Raw genomic sequence first — 15,688 nt, forward strand, 5'->3', positions numbered from 1 at the left:
TTTCCAGTTCCAAAGACAAACTCTTGAGAGATAACGAAAAATCCATTAAATGTTTAATAATACAGACTGAGAGATAAAAAAACGTAAGCACACAAACAAGACGGTGGGAAATGCAAGCGGCATTTGTCCGGTGGTGTCATTGTATTCTGGGCGTAGTCCGCCCCCTACCGGTGAGAAGTGGAAGTCGTCTCATCGCGCTCCGACCTCCAACCGGCAGGTGGCGCTGCAGCAACGCGGCTCTGCGTGGTTCCCTCGGCAGCGCTTCCGCCACTGCAGAGTTCAGGGTGCGACCAGCCGGTGCCAGATCAAAATACAAACAATGGGCAAGAAGCACAAAAAGCACAAATCGGAAAAGCACACCTATGAAGGTAGTTAAAAAAAATCTACATAATCCAAACATATTTTAGACTTTTACCGAATTACTTTTGTTCCGGGAGATTGAATAGTTTCTCGTAAAAACGAAATAGCCGCGTTAGGGCGAGTAAACTACAAGCGAACGGTTTATTTAGCGGATTTCCAACATAATACCGCACAATATATTTTTGCACGTTTCTTTGAGGTTGGGGTTAGGGTTCACTCTAAAACAGACCCATCGATTCGAGACTACTGTCTCAATGTAGCTGTAAGTATGTAAACAGGCATGATATGTAAGCTAGCTGTTAGCAGCTATTGTTTTAGCTTCTGACAGTCACGGTTCTTCCCACTGATGACCCCATGACGCGTCGTGGTGTTGCAGAATATGGAGAGAGGCCTCTGAAGCTGGTGTTAAAGGTGTCTGGAAACGAAGTGACGACGGGAAGCTCGAGCCTGGACACGTTTTACGACGAGCAGTCAGCGGATTACGACAAACCTAAAGACAAGAAGAAGAAAAAGAAGAAGGATAAAGATAGGAGCCTCGGTTCACCAGAGGATGACAGAGGGAAGAAAAAGGTACTGATCCCCGGTATTGATAGATATAGTCTACATATTAGCTTTTGTGTTGTTTTCTTTAGGTATGTTAAAATTAATGTTTGTTTTCGTAATGTTAGATGACAAAAAAGAAGAAAGGACAAGATGGGGATGGAGACGAAGATCGAGAGCAAAGCAGAACTCCCATCCGTTCAGAGCTGGATAAACTTGAAGGTGTTTATTTAGACTTATTTAGATTTTGTGTGTGTGTGTTTGCTTATTTTTTAACTTTTCCGTGGGTTTTATATCTAAATGCAGAAAAAGAACAGACCCCTTTGCAAGAAGCATTGAATCAGCTCATCAGGCAGCTCCAAAGGTGGTGAATCATTCATCAATCACGTTCGAATAAAAGTGGCATTATTTTAATTGGCAGTGACCATCTTTACTTCCCTGTCTGTCATTATTTTGTAACGATGCTGTGAATAAAGTGTATTGTATCTTTTCTTTGTAGGAAGGACCCCAGTGCGTTCTTCTCGTTTCCAGTGACAGACCTCATTGCTCCTGGTTACTCTGCAGTCATCAAACGGCCTATGGACTTTAGTACAATGAAGGAAAAAGTGAAGAAGGACTACCAGTCGTTGGATGAGCTAAAGGTATGAGTTTAACTAGTGCATGCAAAGTATGGAAATTTAAATCAAGCTATTATTTGCCTTGAGCCTTATTTCCGTAGTTGTAAACATCAGTTTACAATTTAGTTTTTTCAGGTGATTGACATTTAAAGTGTTGTTGTTGCAGGTGGATTTCAAGGTTATGTGTGAAAACGCCATGATTTACAACAAACCTGAGACGATTTACCATAAAGCTGCTCGGAAGCTCTTGCGCTCTGGAATGAAGATTTTGAACCAGGTTTGGAACTTTGTGGTACTAGCACCAAAACGTCTGTTATCATTGTAATTGGTAATAATTATTGATTATGGCCTCAAACAAAGCTGGTGGCAGACAAGTTTCAAAGTTAGGTAAAACTTGTAGGTAGAACTTTTAACTATCATTAAACTTACATTTGGACAGATGCAAACAGATGGGGGCAGCAGAGAGCCTTAAATAGGTTTTGAAATGATTACTAACATTTATAATGGCATAAATGTGTTTGTGCTTTCATTTTCTACATTTGTACTTTCATGATTCAAAGTATTAAAAATAAAAACTGGTGTATTTTCCTTTCACCAGGAGAGGCTGGATAGCCTCAAACAGAGCATAGAGTTCATGTCTGGCCTCGACCCCTCAGCCAGGCCACTAGGGAAATTTGAGGAACAAGGAGGCAGCTTGGACCAGAACAAAGAAGGACCCATGATCACAGACACCAGTGAGAGCTCACAGACACCCAGCACACCCAGGTACTGTTGACGTTTTACACATCACTTGTAAAATCCCAGTTTTATAAATGGGAACCATTTTCCACTGTGTCAGTGCCCAGTTTCAGCAACCTTTAGTTTCTCTCCTCTTCCACTAAAGTGAATAATTTCCACTGTGAAGCTGGAGGTTTAGAATGTGAGGAATGCCTCTCGGCATGCTGGAGCTTGCATCTTCTTGTGGCTGTTCATCTTTTAAATCAGTGTTGTTGCCCAGTGATGTAACAACAGCTGAAGGTGATTAAAGCCAAATTGATTCTTACACCATCAGAGGAAAAGCAGAAGAAACAGCCAGCCTTATTTCCTGACTTAATAGTGTTTGTACACTATTGACATCAAATTAGACATTCTTTATTATCAAATTCAAAAGGAATTCAATTGAAGGTGTTTTTGTTAAATGAGAAGATAAAAACAATCATTTAGAATTTTACATTGCTGTATTGTTATGCTGTGTCTGTGTTATATTCTGTCTACAAAGTAATAACCTTTTCACTTGTTGTCAAAATGTCTCATCTGCTGCCTTTTAATTTGTGTTTCACTTGCAGACAGGACAAGGACTCCAAGGACGAAGCAGCAAAGGCAGAAAAAGAGTTGGAGGAAATTCGCAAGGTTATCGAGGAGTCAGGCGGAAGGCTTTCCAACAGAGTGCTGGAGTGTGAGGTGAGAAAGAAGAGTTATTAATTGATTTCTTTCAAATGGACTTGTTCACAGATTAAAATGAGGCCAATTCTATCTTGTCCCTATTTTCATTGTTACTACAGTAGACCAGTTGTTAAATCATATGCTTGTGTTTCTACATTCAGCTTTTGCTCTTTTAGTGATAGATACCATTGGTTAAATGGTTGTGATTTCCATCACCGTTTATTGATTTACAACCATCAGTCCTCTAAAAAGAAATGTGTCTGTCTTTCTGTCTGTAGTTGGAGTTTGCCAGGCGGAAGTCTGATGGCTCCACCACTCTTGCTATCCTCAACCCAGCAGATCTATCAGCAGGAGGTAAGTCAAGTTTGTAGTTATTACTGTGGACTCTGTTATACGCATTGAAAATAATGTCATACATTTTGTTAATTGTCACATGTCAGTTAACTGAAAAAACTATTTGTAAGAAAATAACTATATAAAGGCAGTGAAGGGAAACAAAACGTTGTACAAGTCCACAAATCAAGGTAAAGAGAAAGTAGATAAATGTTTATCAAATATTTGTTCTTGCAGATGTTGGTTACTGTCCTGTCAAACTGGGTATGATGTCCAACCGGCTTCAGAGCGGTGTGAATACCCTGCAGGGCTTCAGGGAGGACAAGAGGAACAGGATTACACCAGGTACTTCACTTTGTAGCCAAAGAGAGAGATCACATCTGTTGTCTTTGGAAACTTTATTGATGTGTTTTTTTTTTTTCTTGCAGTATCTTACATGAACTATGGGCCATTCACGTCCTATGCTCCCACCTATGACTCAAGCTTTGCCAACATCAGCAAGGATGATTCTGACCTCGTCTACTCTTTTTTTGGAGAGGAGTCCAGTCTTCAGGGCTCAGACAGGTAAGTGTTTACACAGAAGGTCACTTTTTGGCTCATTACTTTCGAGATGTTTCACTTGAGTTTAGTTTGGAAGTTGTCAGCAGTTTGGTGCAGTCAGGATCTCATATTGACGTCAAACTCTTTGTCGTAGTACACAAGGACTCATCAAATAATGAATAAATTGTGAACATAATGAAATTCAATTTGTCATCATTGTTTAAAGATTTTAAACACAAGTTTTCTGAAAATAATCTCCAGATGACATCAGTCGGGTCGGTATTTCATTGGGAGAAGTACAGACAATGTTGTCTAAATTAGCAGCATGTCACCATTTTCCTTTGTGTTGTATATATTTTTCTCCTTTACGTGTGTTCTTACTGCACCTAATGCTTCTTTTGTGGTAAATCTTGTGTCAGTTTGTCAGCGTTCCTGGCCAAGTCAGACGAGTACGTGTACAAGCTGGCGGACAATCTCCTGGATGCCGTGACAAATGGCGAGCACTCAAAGTCTCTGAAGGAGTCGGAAACAGTAAGTTTAGTTTGACTTCTGAAATGATTTGACACAAATTCATTTTATTACTCTGTGTAAAAGCCCTGGAGGAAATGTGAGAGCATCAATTTACTGAATAAGCTGTGTTTTTTTTTTTTCTTTCCAGCAGGTGGAGGAGCCAACAAAGACAAAAGAGGACAAGGATGAAATGGAGGTGAGCGAGTGAACAAATCCTGAGCTGCTAGATAAACTAGATAAAAAACGTTTTGTCCTTGATGAACAGTATCTGTACATCGTGTGTCTCGCTGTACAGTACATAAAGAAAAGAACGCGAACAGGGAAGGTAAACAGACTAAAAAACAATAACATGAAGTAAACCCAGTCACTGCTGTGCTTTTGTTCGTCATAAAAATCACATTCTTACGTTACACCCCGTGCGTGGACACTGGATTTCATTTTGTCAATATACGTAGATGGGCTTTGCAGATGGTGACTGCATCAACCAGCTGTGTCAACATAGCAGGGGCCTCCCTTCTGCTGTCATCCATCCACGCACGGAAAGAACATTAACCCTGAAAACAGCGGCGCTGCTCGCTCAGAGCCCCTGGTAGAGCATCTGGAGAGGCCTGTGTTTCCCTTCCAGTGCCCGCTAGCTGCATGGCTCAATCGCTCCTCACAGCAGCAGAGGAAACCCGAGCACAGAGCCTTCCACCAGGAAACACAGCAACCCTCTGTCCCGGCTGTTTGCTGTGTTTGGCCGCGCTCCAGTTTACTCTCATCCCCTGCTTGGGTGCCACAGCTTTTCATTAAGTTTGATTTTATTGGAGCAAAGAAGCAGAGGGACTATGTGGCTTCAAAGGTCTTTGAAGCAGCAGCTGACCAGGGATGTCTCTCAACTTGTTTTCCCCGTGTCTTATGCAGGTAGCTAAACCTGACGCGTCGTGCAGCAGACTGGACTTCCTGTGCACAGCCGAGGAGCTCTCTGGAGGTAAACGTTGTTCCTCACAGTGCATATGATAGAATTAGCGATGCAAAAATAATGTACTATGTCAAATTATGTTGAAAGGAATCAAATTTGAGACTTCAGCAATCCGACTTACCCTGTTCTTCTTTCACTGGCCACTATGCTGCAACTTAAAACAGTAAATTCTCTTTGTCACATAAACATACAGTATATACTATAGAACATCCAGCCCATTGAATAGAAATTCCAAACAAAAAAATTGGATCCACTTATGTATCCTCTTAATATAATAGGCCATTCCCCCCGCTCTCTCAGCGCAGTACATTCATTTAACAGTGAGACTGAGGGCTTCATGTCAGGGTTCAGAAAGAATGAATGTATTGTGTTCAGTACATGTTATTCAAGCCAGGGTGTAACTAGAGGCCGCCAGAGGAAGCGTTAATGCAGTGTGTGTGTGTGTTGTCTTTCTCCCACCTTTCCTATCTGTCACAGAGGCCCTGCACTTCCAGCAGAAATTGGACCAAACTACAAAGTTACTGTGCGACCTGCAGGAAGCACAGAAGGAGCGTCTGAGCTCCAAGCAGCCTCCCAACATGATCTGCTTGTTGGCCCCAACTGCCAAAGAGCTGGAGCTGGGTAAGAGCCTTTCATTACATGGGCCCCTTTGTTCCTCCACCCAGGCCACGACCACCAGCTGTAGACCTCTAGCACTCCATTAACCTTTATAGCAGCCTTTCTGTCGAAACCGTGTGGCAGTAGGTTGAATTCACAGCTGAAACAAAGCAGAAGGGAATAAAACGAATATTAAACTTGTTTTATCTTTCCAGCTGAGAAGGTGACTGGTAACCTGGCAGACCTGACTGGTCAAGTAGCTCCGTGCGACGTCTGCAGCGTCTATGGCATCAGGAAGGCCATGGGCATCGCTGTACCTCCAGAACCGCCCGGGCCATTGATGGACCTCACTACAGGTACCAAGGCTGTACAGCACGGCTTCACTCCCGTTTGAATGTGGGACCAATATCTAACCTAGCCTTGAAACTCAGTCAAAGAGCTCACGTTTCTCTCATACTTTGTTTTCAGTACAGGACACGGCTGAACCCATGGAGACCTCGGCTGGCTGTCAGGATGCAATTCCAGTCATCGCTGTAAAATGAAATTCCACCAACTTAATCAGTTTAATAACTTAAGTTTTGTACAAAATGGTGCTTTTCGTGTGACATTTCTAAGCATTGCATTCAATAAAACTAATTTTTTACATAAACTTTGGCTCCTATACGTTTTTTTACTTAACAAACCACAGACATATGAAAACATTTATTACATTCTGCAACTGTACAAAAATCCAATGTCACATTTGTTCACATGAAGGCCAGTACACTGTTATTATACAACCACAAATATAGACAAGACAATGGTGTCAAAAGGTAAGGCCACGAGACAGATCAAGTATTCAGAGGCACAGAGAGCGACCCAGGTCAGTTCAGGTGAGCTGAGCTGGAGCCAGAGACATTCACAGCAGGCAGGTTGTCAGATCACACAGACCGAGGATAATGTGCAACGAGTTCCCTCACTGCAGCATATACATATGCAAACTACTTCTTATCTCAGCAGAGTAAAATGTAATATATACAGTACAGGGTTTCACCTGCCTCATCCTGAACTGCAGCAAATATTGTAAAGATTGCACAGCTAGAACCTAAAGGATATTGACATGAAGAGTTGTTGCTCTTAAACCTAAGCGGTGCTGAGGATACAGTAACAGGGAAGGAGCATCTTTGCGTAAGTGCTTCACAGACGTCTTGCTCATTACACAGTAACAGAGCAGTGTCCACCCTCTTCAGACCTGATGGGTTTCAGATTATGACCCAAAGCGAATCCACTTTTGCCTTTAAAAAGGACCAGACGTACACGACTGCATTTGGCATTAGTACGAGACACATTCTTTCACAAATGACATCTAAAGAAAAGACATGAAAGGTACAAAGTAACTGACGGCGATTGAACCTACTAACCATGACTTCAGCGCAACCTGCCCAGGTGGGACACCTACCAACGAGCAGCTGTTCCTGAGCTGAGTCTCATGGACATCACTAGAACACGCTTGTATTACAGTCACGTCTGGTGCAGGAGTCTCCCAAGCCGCTCACTCGCGTGCATGAGTCTGTGTCCAGGTCTGCTGGCCGGGCCTCAGCTCAGCCCCATGCCTTGCTGCTTGCTCATGTCGGTGCACACAAAGAAGGTTTTCAGCTCCCCTTTCCCCTTGACGTTGATGAGGCCTCGACACTCGCACGAGTAGCCGAGTATGTGCAGCACCGAGGACGTTTCCTCCGTCACCTGAAGGCGCACGGAACACACGTTTATGAATCACTGGTGCAAATGTTGCTGAAGTAGAAAATCCATAAATGAGTTTATTCTAATGGATACAGATCTCAAACTGACCTGGATCTTCCCAAGCTCCCCGGTGCTCTCCATCCTGCTGGCCACGTTCACCGTGTTGCCCCAGATGTCATACTGAGGTTTCCTGGCACCGATCACTCCGGCGATCACCGGGCCATGATTGATCCCTGTTCAAAAGCAAACTGTTATGTATGCATGTGCAGAACTAAGTAGAACTAAGAGCCAGACATAAAGTATTAGAAAGGGTGATTTTCATTTTTTTTCTTGCCAAGGACATTAGCCAGCAAAGTGTATTTTCTTAGTCTTATAGCACACACTGAAAAAAAATGCTGCCAAAATATTTTCATTCCTTATTTCAAAGCAATCATTGGCTTTTAAAAAACAGCAAACAGATCAGGAAATGCTTTGGTGGTGACGAAGTACAGAATTAAAATCAGCAAATAAATATTTGACCTTATGTCTCTTTCTTGTTCTGTGTTGCTGTTACACACATTTATTATTTTGCTGCTATTGTAAAAGTGCACACAAAATTTAAAAACAGGCTTTTATACAGTTACCAACAAGAAACATACATGTGAAAAGTATGTTGTCACTATTATGTGAAATAGATCTTTTATCGACCACATAATGGTAAGTTGGTTCATTCAGTGAATTCAGCTGCTGATAAAGATACACACAGTATGTTTATGCATCATCGTGTTTATGGATAATGCATTTTTATCTCCCAAACATGTAAATATTTGAATCAGAACCTTTATCTGAAGATGTCTGCTCCAAATCAGCTGTCCAGCCTGCAGCCACAACATGAGTTAAGGCTCCTCCGGCTCTCAGAGCTTCTGTCGCTATCTCGTGGTTTGAGTACAATATTTACTCTACATATTATTTGGAACAAATCTGTGTAATCTTTGTTTGTTCTTTGTGGCTGATGTGTGCGACGTGGTGAGAGGATTTTACCTCAAACCTGAAGCTGGAGGAATAGGCAGTAAAAGCAGCGGCGTTCACCTCATCAGGGAAGCTGCTGCTTTTACTGCACAAACACCGCGTATGCGCCAATGGCGAGGGGCGTAACCAAGGAAACATTGTTGGGTTATTGTGTCAGGGATAACAGAGCCGGATGCAGTACAGCGCAGTGCGGTATTCAGTCAATGAAAGGTTTCTACCGGAGCTGCCATGCAGCTGAACACACTCACCCACACGAAGCCTGAAGCTATTGAAGGAATGTCTGTTGATGCCGTCCAACTTGCCAGTCAGGGCGATGGCGAACTCCACCATGATCCCTATCTGGGCATGCTGCCTGTCTTTGTCCTGGAGGAACACAGAGCACAGCTTAAAGGCTGCTCCACAGGTTGAAAGGTGCTTTCGATGGCTTGTTGTGGGAATAAACTGCTTTGACCCTTGGATTCAAGCTGAGGAAACCCCACCTGATTGTTCTCCTGACCGGGCGTCCCACTGAGCCCCGCGGCGGCCATGTAAGTGCTGCCAATCGTCTTGATCTTCTCCACGCTGCTGAACTTGGGCTTGGACAACAGCTGTCAGGTTAGAGGAAGGCAGAATGACTATGATTCATCACTATCACACATATACGAATACTGAGTGGCCTAAAAGACGCATCTGTCATCTCTCACACACAAGTCAAATTTAAGGTGGTCCTTCCTGACCTCATCAAAGTCGGCAATGATCTCGTTGAGCAGTCTCAGGCATTCCAGGCCCTCCTTGTTGATGTCACACTCGGTGTAAAACTCCTTGAAGTCTGGCACCGAGGCAAACATCACACACACGCAGTCATAGGACTTGTAGTAGAGATCCTGCCAATAATAATAAAAAAAAAAACATAGATAGGTAAGTACGAGTCCAACCTCTACAACAGCAGTGAAGCACCTACAACCTCCATCTTATCATAAATCGACTGGGGCGACGTCTCACCTCGTTCTTTTTGTTCTCCCCAATAAACAGTGAGGCCACGTGGGCCGGCAGCACGTTCTCCAGCAGCAGGCGGTTCAGGTTCTCCCTGGTCTCGATCTCGTCCTGCTCGGTGCGATTCTTGTGCTTTAGGAGGAAGTCCTGGCGGAAGCAGGACTCGTTCTGTGACACAGAGAGACACCAAAGTCAGGACAAATTCCACTGGATCATTCCTGAGTTTGCTTCATGTTTTATGACTGGTTACAGAGACACAGAAATATATAATACTTCATAAGCAACTGCATGACAGACCAACATGTGTTCGTTTGTGTGAATATGAGAATGTGTGAAATCACATGCACATCCTAATTTGGAGAGTGTGTGGCATAAGGATAGGAGGAAATAATTCAATCACCTGTTGTGCGATGATTAGCATAGTAACCAGGAACAGGATGATGTATATGCAGCTCATGGCCTGCGGGTGTTTCACCAGCCCTATACATTCCAGAATGTCATCATGCTCCACGCTGTAAAAAACAGAAAAGCACATTTATGCCTTTGATGTTGTAGTTTTACACTTATTACTGTAATACCTTCCCGCTGCTTTGAATTCAACAGCATCATTGAACACCCCCCACCTGCTGCAGTTACAGCTGCCATTGGTCTGAGCATAGAGGACGTTCCCATAGGCCTCGAACAGGTTGCTCTTGGTGCTGAGGATGAGGATGTAATAAACCGTGAAGGCCAGGATGAGGAAGATCACCTTGAGCTCGAACCTCGCCCGCAGGAACACTCCACAGGCAATGAGTGACAGGATGCAGCAGTACACAGAGTACTGAGGGGCAGACACGGAAGATAATGTGTGAGATAGAGATTAAAGAAGGATACAGAAAGTTTTTATTCCATTGAACAGATGCCAGCAGTGCATGTTATAACTATATTTCCATTTTCCTGTTGCCTAATAGTTCATTACTCACTGGCAGGTAGGCCAGGTTTTCCGCTAGCTGCTGCGTGTCAGACTCATTTGTGGGACATGGGACACTGTCGGGGACGGTGGTGTGGACGAAGCACTGCAGGAGGAAACAGCTGTTAGGACCGGACAGTGTCTGGGAGTGTGGCGCGGCAGCTCTGAAGTGCAGCCGGCTACAAATAGCCCCGCGCGCGAGGGCCTCCCGTTGGCGCGGGACCCGTGGGCGCCCACTCACCAGGTTGAACACGGCCAGGACGATGACGACCGCCGTGGTGACGGTGGCCAGAGGCAGGCGCACACACGGCCGCTTCACCACCGCCTCCGAAACCGCTGGCAGCCACTGGCACCGCGACAGCGACGCCGGGAACAGGCGCTGCGAAGGAAAGGTATGAGGAGCGCGGGGCTTTTAACGCGTAGCTCCAGACGTCACGCGTGTGAATGACTCAGCGCTGGTTATTTCTAGAGACCGAATCGGTGTCCGAGGAGAAAACGCCGCCTGGATGAATGAATGTCAAGTGTCCACCAGGCCAGTGGCTGCGACACACTGAAGCTCATTCTCACCGTGGGTGAAATATGAGCACAGTTGAACACAATATGTACTTACTCAAATCATATCTATAGTAACTGGTGAGATACTGGGATCTGAATGACGTGATGTTGTCTTCATGGCCTCAACAATCTTATCACACGCTTAGCAGCTGTTAGGGGCTCTGGACTGAATCACATCGTCAACCTATGCTCCAGCGTTCAAAAATCATCATCATTTCCAGTCATTAGTCTGTTTATTGTTTGTTTCATATTTGACCTATAATTTATGAAATATGTGACATGAACTTTTCCCCTTTTAAGCATGGGGGAATTAAATGCATAAAAACTGTGAGTCATTTCCATGAAATGCTGGTCAGGGCCAGAACCGCGTTAAATAACTTTAACATGTGTTGCTGGACAGATGATAACCCGTGTACGGCGTGAGAAAGTTCACCATGGAGATGTGGAAAACTGTTTGAGCGCTGCACTGAATCAGCTAAAAGTCTGAATAGAACAGAAGTAGTGAGACTGACCTGCAGGTGACCGGCGAAACAGATGGCCAGGGTCAGCAGCAGCACACACACCAAGACCCCAAAAGACATGGCCAACATCTGGTGACTGTTAGAGAGGAATACCAGCGTCATCGCTTGCTCATCTCTCTCTCGCTCTCTACAAAAATCTACGCAGTGTGATGTGTAACAAATGAGGTCTGCTGCATCTCAGAGCTCAAGGGCGGCATCGGTTTCACAGCATCATTGTGATACGTTGCTAAGTGACGGACAAACATTCGGTCATGCTCACTTTTTGGTGACCAACATCTGGACCACAAAGATGCAAATGAAGATGAAGGTGGCACAGACCACATAGTATTTGAACAATGGTAAATCCAGGGCTTGATACTGAAAGAAGGAAACACGAAACAACAAATTAACCTCTTTAGTCAACGCTGCTTCGATTGAACGCAAGACAAGGATGAAACTGAAATACGTTCAGTGATGTGTGTGCAGCTTTGAAGCCAACCGACCTGTTTTTCCAGATCTTTCTTTGGAAACCTCAGACCGAAGCTGCCGCTCTCTTCAGACCTAGACCACTGCCTGAGAGGCGAGAAGTGTGTGTGTTTGGGGTTATAATAATATTTACATAATATAATATTAATATATATATAATATTTCACCTTTAAGGCATATCATTTATTTAAAGCACTAGATGCTGTGACCTACTTGTTGCTGAGCTCATCTATGGTAGTGGTTATCTCATTGTGCAGCTCCTCATCAAACTTGCTCTTCTGGGATTTGTTCCTGCACCACAAAGTCCAGAGACAATTAGAAGGGAGCAGACGCACAATCGCACGCTCAGGCTCACTGGGAGAGATGCTGGAAAAACCAGACCATGCCATGCGGGTTGCTCAGATCCAGTCTGGCGGCTCAACCTGCTGGCAGATCTGGACCGAGGCAACGTGGTTAATGCTGGTGGGAGCGTTAGTGAGAAAAGGAGGAACGCTTGTGCCCGTGAGAGAGTTATTGACAGGGAGGACGCTGAGTGTTAGATGGTCTAACCAGGGTTGGGCAGCCTCGCTGCCGCTGACTCCATCAGGGAGGAAACGCTGGCACAGAAGCACAGACCCAGATACACACAAGCCCCAGTGATTGATCAGGGTTAATAGGAGCGTGTCAGTCCACTAACGCGGGTTACGTGGCTCCTGGTGGCCTTTCACATCACACATTGCCCTGCCACGAAGAGGAAGCAGTGAGGAGCATATGCACAGTATTACGCCGCTGCTCAGGTTAGTGTTGGGAGAGCAGGGCTCTCCACCAAGGCAGTAGTTCTCACCCTGGACGGCAGGACGCCACGCAGAAAGACTTTGGGGTTGAGGGGGGAGGTTACAAAATGATTGGAGGAATCGTTTCTCACATGTGTAAAATCTGCATGATTTGTTTCTGGGGGACTGAAGCCAAAAAGGTTGAGAAATACTGCCCTTGGGGAATAAGGAGCTTGCGGGCCACGAAGGCCCCACTCACTTATAGCTGCTGAGTGATGGTGTGGGCAAGGAGAACGGCTCCTCTAGAGACTCATCAAAGCTGCCGGGTCCAAAAACGGTGAGACACAAACACAGGTTCATCACAACAGAGCACAGCACTGCTGGCGACTCAGAGGCTCCGGCTCGGCCTAAAACAGCCAGGCTGCAGGTTGGGGTGAGGCGTAGCAGCACCGCGCGCTCGTCTGACTGCCGCCAGCTTCACCAGCGGCAAGGACGCGAAGGAACGAGACGGTTTCTGCCATGACACAAGCCTCCAGCCTCCCAGGGCGGAGTGCGCGTGCTTTCAGGCACACACTTATCTCTGCTAATCACGTTACTTCAGCCCACACTGTTTGTGTAGGTGAGTCCTGCCTCGCTAATCAGTAGATACACTTCATCCGTCCGTATGCTTCGCTGCCGGTGCCAGATGGGCTAGTACAATTAACCATTACAGGCTACAACCATAATCTATTCCTCTATGCATTATTCAACACTAATGGAAGGACTCATCGTGGAGCTCGGCTCTCCTTCCACTCTGCAGGAATGACTGCCAACGCAGCCCAGTCATCCACAATGACAATATGCTTCTCACACTTCACACTGCTCTATCTGGGAAGTGAACCAGTTTAAATAAAAACAACCAAACAAAAAACAATTTGTCTATGCATTAGTTTAATACACTATATTACAAAATACCCTTCAAAGAATGTGATGGTGTTAGGACACATTTGGACAGATGGAAGAATGTATTACTATTTATTTTGGATCATAAGAACAGCAGATGAGCGAATGGTTAATATGTGAATTTGTTTTACCTGTCAGGGGGTCTGGCTGGGGCTGTTCGCAGTGGGATGTCCTGGAAAAGACAGGGATGACATTCACACATAGAAATCATGATACACACACACACACACACACACACACACACACACACACACACACACACACACACACACACACACACACACACACACACACACACACACACACACACACACACACACACACACACACACACTTGTGTAGCAGCATTGCTGTTGGAAGTCTGTGCTCACCTTGATGTGTGCGTGAACAATGGAGTCTGGGGTGAACCCGTCTCTGCTCTGGAGGTGGGCGAAAGGCTTGACGGCCCCCCAGGACTCCAGGTAACGAGTCATGCGCACGGACGCACGCATCTTCAGACCATCATTCATGCGAGGCTTGGGAGCGCTGCGACTGTTCAGTGATGGATCCTTGGTCTTGAGAGACACACACACACACACACACACACACCAACAAATCACGTTGCATGTAAATGAATCTCCAACTGCCACCCAAGCAGACAAGATCAGTCACTGCAGTCGTCTCTGCTGGAATGCTCAGAGGTGGTGGATGCACGGTGCGTCTAAATGTAGTTGCAATTGCACAACACACAGATGGAGTGTGCTAATTAACGTCAAATCAGCGAAGACTCTGGCAACTAACTATAGAAGAACATAAACCATTGTTACCAACCCTGGTGATGAAGAGTGTTAAAAAAAAATGTTCTGCCAAAAATCTAAAAAAAATTTAGAATCATTTTGGAACGCTTACGTTGATATCATTATACAACGAAGAAACAAACAAGCAATGAATTCTAAAAGCAGATGTATATAACTGTATATAGCTCTTTATTGTCTGGGCCAGACATGAGTCCAAGTCTGTCCGTCGAACACTCACCCGTGGATCTATGACCACGTAGGTTCGGATATTGAGCTCTTTTAGGTAGGGGTCCCGTGTGTGGCCGTTGCCCTCCTCCACTTCATAGGCCTTGTTCAGGTGCTTCAGAGTCGCCTCTGTGATGTGGACGCGTCTGGCGAAAGGCAGAAGAAAACAATAAAATGCTGACGAGGATGAATGGATTTGTGTCCAGAATTTGTTTAATCACAACATAGACTAAATTAGACAAGTCCCACAAAATTCACCCCAAAGGCCTCAATAAACCAAAGTAATGTTGTAGAAAGAGACTGGTGAAGTCACACAGGAATATAAGTTAGTGCTGCTAGAGGTCGATCGTCAATCTAGTGACTGATTATTAAATAATGATCAAAGCCAAGGGAAGACAAAATATAAAACTATTTATATATATTATTTGAATGCATAAATACAGGTTATGGAACACGCACCCTGGAAGGCCTCCTGCCTCCATGTGGTTGGCCAGGGTGACGTCATGCGACCACACGTCAAACTGCCACTTGCGAAGGCCGATGACGCCGCAGAGCACGTTGCCTGAATGCACGCCCACTCTCATGTTGATGTCCACGCCCGTCGCCTCTCGCACCTGCCTGGAAGAGTCCAACAGCAAAACTACAGCTCTCTGCTGATGACGGCTGTTAACCGATGCACACGTCAGTTCAACCCTAACGCAAAAACAGGACACTGTGCTGTAGAGTCCACTAACGGCTTTAAAACTGCATATAGACACTCACTTGATGGCTTCGCACATGTCCAAACCCATTTTGACGCAGTTCTTGGCGTGTTTGGGCAGAGAGACAGGCAGCCCCGACACACAGTAGTAGCAGTCTCCAAGGATCTTTATCCTCATGCACTCGTTTTCCTACGACGTGTGAAAGAAGAAAAGAAAACACAGT

The 15,688-nt window shown here is 45.0% G+C and overlaps 2 protein-coding genes across 7 annotated transcripts in view; one reads left to right on the top strand and one right to left on the bottom strand.

The window, feature by feature from the left end:
• Positions 1–214: 214 nt before the first annotated feature.
• Positions 215–6,529, top strand: brd7 (bromodomain containing 7). Of its 2 annotated transcripts, none has more exons than XM_029145181.3 (17): positions 215–368; positions 737–930; positions 1,029–1,122; positions 1,207–1,264; positions 1,400–1,541; positions 1,684–1,794; positions 2,116–2,282; positions 2,843–2,957; positions 3,218–3,293; positions 3,510–3,617; positions 3,701–3,836; positions 4,232–4,343; positions 4,471–4,518; positions 5,226–5,292; positions 5,761–5,904; positions 6,096–6,236; positions 6,349–6,529. In XM_029145181.3, the coding sequence occupies exons 1-17, from the start codon at positions 320–322 to the stop codon at positions 6,420–6,422; spliced, it is 1,836 nt and encodes a 611-aa protein (XP_029001014.1). In that variant the 5' UTR covers positions 215–319; the 3' UTR covers positions 6,423–6,529. The 2 variants fall into 2 exon arrangements, with proteins under 2 accessions (XP_029001014.1, XP_040925995.1); XM_041070061.2 differs by lacking the exon at positions 215–368 and adding an exon at positions 479–622.
• Positions 6,530–6,567: 38 nt separating this feature from the next.
• The window catches only part of adcy7 (adenylate cyclase 7), a 33,291-nt gene continuing 24,170 nt past the window's right edge, over positions 6,568–15,688 (bottom strand). For 4 of the 5 annotated variants that reach the window (XM_029145173.3, XM_029145174.3, XM_029145175.3 and 1 more), the window contains 20 exons: positions 15,527–15,654; positions 15,224–15,382; positions 14,778–14,910; positions 14,135–14,317; positions 13,895–13,935; positions 13,081–13,140; positions 12,283–12,360; positions 12,087–12,156; positions 11,864–11,961; positions 11,596–11,680; positions 10,770–10,907; positions 10,542–10,634; positions 10,203–10,399; positions 9,980–10,091; positions 9,589–9,747; positions 9,324–9,470; positions 9,087–9,194; positions 8,856–8,970; positions 7,708–7,832; positions 6,568–7,602 (listed from right to left, as the gene is read on the bottom strand). In XM_029145173.3, the coding sequence (XP_029001006.1) occupies positions 7,456–7,602; positions 7,708–7,832; positions 8,856–8,970; positions 9,087–9,194; positions 9,324–9,470; positions 9,589–9,747; positions 9,980–10,091; positions 10,203–10,399; positions 10,542–10,634; positions 10,770–10,907; positions 11,596–11,680; positions 11,864–11,961; positions 12,087–12,156; positions 12,283–12,360; positions 13,081–13,140; positions 13,895–13,935; positions 14,135–14,317; positions 14,778–14,910; positions 15,224–15,382; positions 15,527–15,654 (2,376 nt within the window). In that variant the 3' untranslated portion in view covers positions 6,568–7,455. The remainder of the gene's footprint in view (positions 7,603–7,707; positions 7,833–8,855; positions 8,971–9,086; positions 9,195–9,323; positions 9,471–9,588; positions 9,748–9,979; positions 10,092–10,202; positions 10,400–10,541; positions 10,635–10,769; positions 10,908–11,595; positions 11,681–11,863; positions 11,962–12,086; positions 12,157–12,282; positions 12,361–13,080; positions 13,141–13,894; positions 13,936–14,134; positions 14,318–14,777; positions 14,911–15,223; positions 15,383–15,526; positions 15,655–15,688) is intronic. The other variant, XM_029145176.3, reaches the window with a different exon arrangement.

Source organism: Betta splendens, chromosome 3 (assembly GCF_900634795.4).
Source record: "Betta splendens chromosome 3, fBetSpl5.4, whole genome shotgun sequence".
Lineage (NCBI taxonomy): Eukaryota > Metazoa > Chordata > Actinopteri > Anabantiformes > Osphronemidae > Betta > Betta splendens.

Coding starts and splice junctions, on each gene's coding strand:
- brd7 (XM_029145181.3), top strand. CDS start 320: ATGGGCAAGAAGCACAAAAAGCACAAATCGGAAAAGCACACCTATGAA. Junction 3,618..3,700: donor GAGGAACAGGATTACACCAG/GTACTTCACTTT, acceptor TTTTTCTTGCAG/TATCTTACATGAACTATGGG. Junction 5,905..6,095: donor TGCCAAAGAGCTGGAGCTGG/GTAAGAGCCTTT, acceptor TTATCTTTCCAG/CTGAGAAGGTGACTGGTAAC.